Source organism: Solanum pennellii, chromosome 3, assembly GCF_001406875.1.
Source record: "Solanum pennellii chromosome 3, SPENNV200".
NCBI classification, from domain to species: Eukaryota; Viridiplantae; Streptophyta; class Magnoliopsida; order Solanales; family Solanaceae; genus Solanum; species Solanum pennellii.
In genome coordinates this window covers 10,313,042-10,321,129 of record NC_028639.1, presented here as the reverse complement: position 1 = coordinate 10,321,129, position 8,088 = coordinate 10,313,042, and the positions used below count along the sequence as shown (strand labels likewise).

Below are 8,088 nucleotides of genomic sequence, written 5' to 3'. Positions count from 1 at the left end.
TATTCTATATAAAAAAAAACAAAAACAATGCCCCAGTTTTCTGTAAATACTGGAAAACTGATTTTTTTTATATGACCGAACCCCTAAAGGTTTGCCTACGTATCCTTTCGGAATCAGGTCAAACGTAGTTCAGAATTTTCAATGATAGATTTTTTTAGAGGTTCCTTTGTTCTTTCAACCCCAAACTTGTCGCAAAACCTTAAAATGCATTAGCTGTAGTATCTTTTGACTGAATCTGCATTAACAATTATGCCCATGATTTTTCCTTCCACATCAGTAAGGTGCAGGGATCCTTTGGACACTACTTCTTTGATAAGCTATGGACCTTGCCAATTTTGGGCAAACTTTCCCTTGGCTTCTTCTTGGTGCGGGAGAATGCGCTTTAAGACCAGTTGACCTACTTCAAAGTTTCTTGGGTGCACATTTTTGTTGTATGCACGAGCCATCCTTTGCTGATAAAGCTGACCAAAACAGAGAGCCGTCAATCGTTTCTTGTCTATCAATGCGAGTTGCTCTAGTCGGGTTTTGACCCATTCAGTATCTTCAATTTCAGCCTCGACAATAATTCGAAGAGATGGAATTTCGACTTCCGCTGGAATCACAGCCTCAGTTCCATACACCAGCAAATAAGGAGTTGCACCAATCGAGGTGCGCACTGTTGTGCGATATCCTAAAAGTGCAAAAGGCAGCTTCTCATGCCATTGTCTAGTGCATTGAACCATCCTTCTGAGAATCTTTTTGATATTCTTGTTGGCTGCCTCCACAGCTCCGTTGACTTTTGGTCGGTGTGGAGTAGAATTGTGGTGCACAATTTTGAACTGCTCGCATACCTCCTTCATCAGATTACTATTGAGGTTTCCAACATTATCTGTGATGATAGTTCTTGGGATACCAAATCGACAAATAATGTTTGAATGAAAAAATCCACGACCGCCTTCTTAGTGACTGCTTTGAAAGTTATCGCCTCCACCCATTTGGTGAAGTAATCAATTGCAACCAAAATGAATCGATGTCCATTAGAGGCTTTTGGTTCAATTGGTCCGATTACATCCATTCCCCATGCAACAAAGGGCCAAGGAGCAGCCATGGGGTGCAACTCTGAATGAGGTGAATGAATGAGATCTCCATGGATTTGACATTGATGACATTTTTTCACAAAGTGAAAGCAATCCCTTTCCATGGTAAGCAAATAATACCCCGCCTGGGGTATCTTTTTTGCAAGGACATATCCGTTCATGTGTGGTCCACATACCCCAGCGTGCACTTCATTCATAATTTTCTCGGCTTCTTCAGCATCCAAACATCTCAATAAATTCAGATCCGGAGTTCGTTTATACAAAACATCCCCGCTAAAAAAGAAACCAACAGCCAGACGTCTAATAGTTCTTTTTTGGCTTCTGTTGGCATGTTCGGGGCATCTCCCTGTCTTCAAAAAATTCTTGATGTCTGAGTACCATGGCTCACCATCAGGTTCTGCTTCCACTGTATTACAATATACATGTTGGTCCCGAACTTGAATCTCTAATGGGGTGATGTAAGTGTTTCCCAGATAGGGAAGCATTGAGGCCAAAGTAGCCAAGGCATCGGCCAAATCATTATGAAACCTGGGGATGTATCTAAACTCTATGTACATGAACCTTTTGCTAAGATCTTCCACACATTGTCTGTATGGAAGGAGCTTGAGGTCTCGAGTTTTCCATTCGCCTTGAGCTTGTCGGATAAGCAAATCAGAATCTCCCAACACAATTAATTCTTGCACACCCAAATCTATTGCCACATTTAGACCCATGATGCAAGCTTCATACTCAGTCGTGTTATTTTTACAAAAGAAGCGAAGTCGAGCTGTTGCAGGGTAATGTTGCCCTGTGGGCGATATTAAAATTGCCCCAATACCTGTGCCTTTTGTGTTGGTTGCTCCATCAAAGTACAATTGCCAGGCTTGATTTCCATTTGAAACTACTTCCTCAATTGTGTTAATCTCTTCATCTGGAAAATATGTATCCAATGGTTCGTAATCACCATCGACTGGGTTCTCTGCCAAGTGGTCTGCCAAAGCTTGGACTTTCATTGCAATGCGAGTGACATATATAATGTCAAATTTAGTGAGCAAAATTTGCCATTTCGCGAGTCTGCCAGTTGGCATTGGCTTCTGAAAGATGTACTTTAAAGGATCCATCCTTGATATGAGGTAAGTTGTGTAGGACAATAAGTAATGCCTTAACTTTTGAGCTACCCAAGTTAGGGCGCAACACGTCCTTTCCAAAAGGGTGTACTTGACCTCATAACTAGTGAATTTCTTGCTCAAGTAGTAGATAGCCTGCTCCTTCCTTCCTGTAGCATCATGTTGACCGAGAATACACCCAAAGGAATTATCTGTTACTGAAAGATATAGAAAGAGAGGCCTATCAGGTTCAGGCGGTACCAACACGGGAGGGTTGGACAAATACTCCTTGATTTTTTCAAAAGCTCGTTGACAATATTCTGTCCATCTGACAGCAGCAACCTTCTTCAGATGTTTGAAAATGGGCTCACATGTGGTTGTGAGTTGAGCAATAAACCTACTGATGTAGTTCAACATCCCAAGTAGACTCATGACTTCGGTCTTATTTTTCGGGGATGGCAAATCTCGAATGGCTTTTATTTTGGAGGGATCCAATTCGATTCCCCTTTTACTGACAATAAAACCCAGAAGTTTTCCAAATGGAACTTTGAATGCACATTTTGCTGGATTAATCTTGAGGTCATATATTCGTACTCTTTCCAAGAATTTTCTCAGATCTTGCACATGATCAACTTGTGTTTTAGACTTGATGATTACGTCGTCGACGTATACTTCAATTTCATTAAGCATCATATCATGGAACATGGTGGTCATAGCCCTCATGTAAGTCGCTCCAGCATTTTTAAGACCAAATGGCATGACCCTGTAGCAATAAGTTCCCCATGGAGTGGTGAAAGCAGTTTTCTCAGCGTCCTCTTCATCCATCAAGATTTGATGATACCCCGCATAACAGTCCACAAAAGATTGCATCTCGTGTTTTCCACAATTATCAACTAGGAAGTGGATATTTGGCAATGGAAAGCTGTCTTTTGGACTAGCCTTGTTCAAATCCCTATAGTCAACACAAACTCTTGTCTTTCCATCCTTTTTCGGCACAGGAACAACATTTTCCAACCAAGTAGTGTAACGAATAACTTGGATCACCTTTGCATTCAATTGTTTCATTATTTCTTCCTTGATTTTTTCACTCACGTCCGGTTTAAATTTCCTTCTTTTCTGTTGGACGGGTGGAAAATCAGGATAAACGGGCAACTTATGAACCACTAAATCAACACTCAAACCTGACATGTCATCATAAGACCAAGCAAATACATCTTTGTATTCAAACAAAAGTTGTATTATTGCCTCTCTAATTTCCTGATTGATATGTAAACTTATTTTTATTTCCTTAACATCGTCGGAACTTCCCAAATTGATTGTCTCAGTTTCACTAAGATTAGGCTTCGGTTTGTGCTCAAACTGTTCCAGTTCCCTATTAATTTCCATAAAAGCCTCTTTATCATCATATTCCACCTTTTGACTTGGTGATTCAAGAATAAACAACTCTTTGAAATCAGGGAGTGAATTCCGCATGCATGTCATGTTATCAAAGCCGGCATTTACAGAACTGAAACATAGAGAATAAGAATTAAGGGAGGAAAAAAAACAAAATTTACTATGAAACTGAAATTTCATTTCATTGACATCAAAAAGGGACAGAAGGGTTGACAATAACAAAATACCCACAACCCTGAGAACAACAAAATACAAAAGAGTAGCAAAACAAACTACCACGACTCCTTCCTTATGGGGAAAGGAGTGGCTTCCCAATTTCTTAACTCAACACCTGAGCCCACGAGCTGCATATTGGCATGACTTGTGCCTTCACCAACTTGGACCATATCTACTTCACAAAACAAATGACTGAGATCCTTAATAACTTCTTCAATGTATTCAAGAGTGAATGAATCTTTCAATTCTGGACCCTGAGGTTTGATAAAAGAATGAGAAATATGGGGAATTGGTTGTGGCAACGACCAATCAATCCTTTTGTGGTTGTTAGCTTTATCTACATTTCTCTTGCTTTGTTTGTATCCGAGGCCAGAGGTGCCTTGGTTTCCTAAGAGAGTAATAGGATCCACGATTCCTTGTGAATATACTCCCAAACCTTTACCGGGTTGATAACCATATTTGAGCATCATCGTTGCTACCATTGAAGCGGAAGAAAAGATGCATGATTGGATGATAGATTCTCCTTCTTTAAAGCGATCGACTGATACAACCTCAAAAGACTGGTAAACAACAGAATCACATCCTTCCTTTGCCTCAATGTATGGGACGGATGGATCTCTATAAATAGGTGAATCATCTTCCCTATGAACGGTGATTTCCTTATTGTTGTATTCAAACTTGACAACTTGATGTAGAGTTGATGGGATGGCTCGAGCCATGTGGATCCATGGCCTTCCTAGTAGAAAATTATAAGATGTTTCCATATCCATTACTTGGAACACAATCGTAAAGACTACTGGCCCAATTGTCATGTTTAACTTGATTTCACCAATGGTATCCCTCCTTGAGCCGTCATAAGCTCGCACAAATACATTACTGGGGCAAATTATGTCAGTGTTAACTTTCAAGCTTTGCAGCGTAGAAAGAGGACATATGTCTACCCCTGACCCTCCATCTATCATGACCCTCTTTACATAGTAACCTTGACATGTCACTGTAAGATGCAAAGCTTTGTTGTGTCCAGCTCCCTTCTTGGGCAACTCATCATTAGTGAAAGTGATAGCGTTTGACTCGAAGACGCGCTTTGTCATATTCTCCAACTGATTTACTTTGGTCTCTTTTGGCATATGTGCTTCATTCAAAACCTTATTCAATACAAGACGATGTTCTTCTGAGTGCAAAAGTAGAGACAACAGTGAAATCTGTGCAGGCGTCTTCTTCAATTGTTCCACGACAGAGTAATCTGGAACCTTAAGCTTTTTTAGAAATCTACATTTTCTTCCTCAGTAACTGCTTTCTTTAGTGGTACTTGGATATTTTCAGTCATTTTCGCTTTTCTTAATTCTTCTGGAGAATAACATCTTCCAGAAAGTGTCAAAGCCCCCGCTTCATCAACTTCTTCGACAATCTCCTTTCCTCGATAAACCACTGCGGTTTTGTTATAGTTCCAAGGGACAGACTTTGAATCAATTACTGGAAGCTGTTGAACGGGCTTAACAAAAATAGGCTCTTTCAACTTGGTCAAGCAACTTTGGTCATGTTGTGTTAATGAAAAGCCTTTTGATACATACAACTTTGGCATAGCTGCTCGAACTTCAATCCCCTTTGAAACCCCCGGGAAGCACAAGAATTTGGTTTCAAGATTGACACCTTCCACACTCAGAGATGCAATTGGTTCTAAACTCTTCATTGACTTGTCTTCTTCTCCGATCTTCCTAAACAACTTTCCCATTTTGCTGAGGAGTTTGTACTCTTGATCATCACAAACCATACCCACTAAGTTGTTTTCAGCTGGAAGTGGGTTATTGGTCACATTGGGAGTGTTTTGATCATCCGTCACAACAACAACTCCATGCTCGATCAACTTCTCTATTGCTCCCTTCAAGGTCCTACAATTATCAGTGCTGTGTCCTGGGGCTCCTGAATGGTATTCACATATTTCATTGGCTTGGAAACCTGGAGCATTTGGATTCAGACGATGTGGTGGGATACACTCAATCGCTCCTATCTTTCTTAACTTTTGAAACAAGCTGGAGTACGACTCTCCCAATGGAGTGAATTTCTTTTTCTGTGCTTGATCTTGAGCATAATTCTGCATAAGAGGAGAGTTGTAAGGGACCTGATAGGGTGGCCGTTGTGGGAGAAATTTTCCTTGAGATGGGGCCCGAAAATGTGGGTGATTGGGAGGATGCACATATGACTGAGCATTTAAGACCGTGTACGGAGATGGAGATACTGGATATTGAGGGGCATAAGGTTAGTAATGCTGACGATAGCTAAGTTGTCCCTGAACTGATGTGTAAGGACAATTAGAATTTCTCTGAGCTCCCCTTGACCTTGATGCTAGTGAAATAACTTCCTCTTTCCTTTTACGATTTTCAAAACTTGTTGAACCACCTTGAATGGCATGTGTGGTAGCTTTGATTGCTGCCTGGCTCACGATCCTTCCTGTTTTGAGACCACTTTCGACCATTTCCCCTATTTTGATTGCTGTGTGAAACAGTCTTCCCATTGCGGCTGTGAGGTGGTGGAAGTAGTCAGGATCTTGAGCCTCTATGAAGATATCAACCAATTCTTGCTCATTTAATGGGGGCTTGACTCGGGCTGCTTGTTCCCTCCATTTGATAGCATATTCTCTGAAGCTTTCACTTGGTTTTTTTCTTGTATTGGAGAGTGTATTACGATCTGGCATAATGTCGACATTGTACTGAAACTGTCTAACAAAATCATGAGCCATATCACCCCATATGTGCCAGTGGGAAATCTCTTGGTCTATAAACCATTCTGAGGCAACACCAGTCAGACTCACACCAAAATAAGCCATGAGCAATTCTTCTTTACCCCGTGCACCCCGAAGTTGATTACAGTATCTCTTAAGGTGGGATATGGGATCACCTGTCCATCATACTTATCAAACTTAGGGGTTTTGAACCCAGGTGGCAGGTGGACATTTGGGAACATACACAAGTCTTTGAATGCGACACTTTTGTGCCCTCCTAACCCTTGCATGCTCTTCACGTGTTGCTCGATGCTTTTCATTTTTTCAACATTTCTTCTTGCTCTGAGCCTGGACTGGGCCTCGCAACATCAATGGGGGAGCCGAATTGAACAGAGTTAGGGCCCCCAAATGCTATCCCAGGAGTATAGTACTGCTCCGGATGAGTGGTGAACTGTCCCTCTTGAGCTGCTCTTTGCGTCACAGTCGGTTGTGGGAGTGTATAGACCGGTGCAGCTGTTGTGACAGTGGGAGTATTCCTGAATGGCATGCCTTGAGGACGTGTTGTTGATGGCCCGGCCCCACAATTATCAAATGGACCATACCCTGGAGGGAAAAAAAGTTCTGATATTGGGACCTGAGAAAATGAAGATCGGATACTATTGATCTCAGGAAAACCAGGAATAGACGTTCTTGGTTCTTGTCCATTGGCCCAGGCTTGCCACAATTGTGTCATAATATGTCTCAACGTCCGATTTTCTTCAATAGTGATTGTCTCTCTTGTTGTTGAATCAATTGGAGTATCCGATGGATTCACCATAGTTTCAGTATTGGTTGTCATTGACGCTCTTACCTTAGACCTGGTAAGGTACGGGTGCTCTGCCAGTTTACCACAAACCAACCACCGAAAGCTAACTAGAGTTGATATGAAATGAACAAACTTGTTAGGGGTTAGACAATTTTATAAATCAATCACACACTTATTAATCACATAGTAACATGGGTTCAGAAGGCCATTGTTTCATCCCATCTTAGCTTTGCTTATTCTCCTTTGTTTTTTTTTGAAAAAGAAAAAGTTTTGAAAAAGAAATTCTGATCGGACCCTTTGGAGGTTGCCTACGTATCATGTTACTGCATGAATCAAATCATTACGTAATTCAAAGATTTAGACAACTCAAAAAGATTAATTTGGAATTCAGTCGCCAAAACTTCAAGAAAACAACAAAATCAAAAGGTTTAAACACAACCCAGATCAACATAATATCCTTAAACACCAAATTTTAAACTGAAAACCAATTCTTTCAACAAATAAAATGAAATGAACAACAAAAAACAACTAAAACTTCTCTTCAATCTTCATCACTTTCTTGGGGCTTTCTTTTTCCTCCCAAAGCTCATACAAATTTAGCAATACCTTCGGCAGATGGGGAACAATGGTCCGTGCTTGCTCAGCCACTTCTTGATCATTCATACGGCGCTGATTTTTAATAACATAGGAGGTTTGCTCTGCCAGTTGATGAACTTGAAGTCTAGCCCTTCCCATGTTTTGATGACAGATATTTAACAAAGCCTGATGATCACCCATATTACTCCTCAAGAG

The 8,088-nt window shown here is 40.9% G+C and overlaps 2 protein-coding genes across 2 annotated transcripts; both read right to left on the bottom strand.

The window, feature by feature from the left end:
* Positions 1-317: 317 nt before the first annotated feature.
* LOC114076474 lies at positions 318-839 on the bottom strand. Its single transcript, XM_027915574.1, has one exon. The coding sequence runs from the start codon at positions 837-839 to the stop codon at positions 318-320; it is 522 nt and encodes a 173-aa protein (XP_027771375.1).
* LOC114076473 lies at positions 839-6,596 on the bottom strand. Its single transcript, XM_027915573.1, has 4 exons — positions 6,146-6,596; positions 5,046-6,007; positions 3,833-4,989; positions 839-3,668 (listed from the first exon to the last, which is right to left on the bottom strand). Exons 1-4 carry the CDS (start codon positions 6,594-6,596, stop codon positions 839-841), a joined length of 5,400 nt encoding a protein of 1,799 aa, XP_027771374.1.
* Between the last annotated feature and the right edge of the window lie 1,492 nt (positions 6,597-8,088).

What these genes read in the sequence shown, in the direction of transcription:
- LOC114076474 (XM_027915574.1), bottom strand. Translation starts at nt 839, where the DNA reads ATGAAGGAGGTATGCGAGCAGTTCAAAATTGTGCACCACAATTCTACT.
- LOC114076473 (XM_027915573.1), bottom strand. Translation starts at nt 6,596, where the DNA reads ATGGCTTATTTTGGTGTGAGTCTGACTGGTGTTGCCTCAGAATGGTTT. An exon ending in TTCAACAAGTTTTGAAAATC is followed by an intron (nt 6,008 to 6,145) that starts GTAAAAGGAAAG and finishes CTCAATATCCAG; the next exon opens with TATCTCCATCTCCGTACACG. An exon ending in CAGTTACTGAGGAAGAAAAT is followed by an intron (nt 4,990 to 5,045) that starts GTAGATTTCTAA and finishes GAACAATTGAAG; the next exon opens with AAGACGCCTGCACAGATTTC.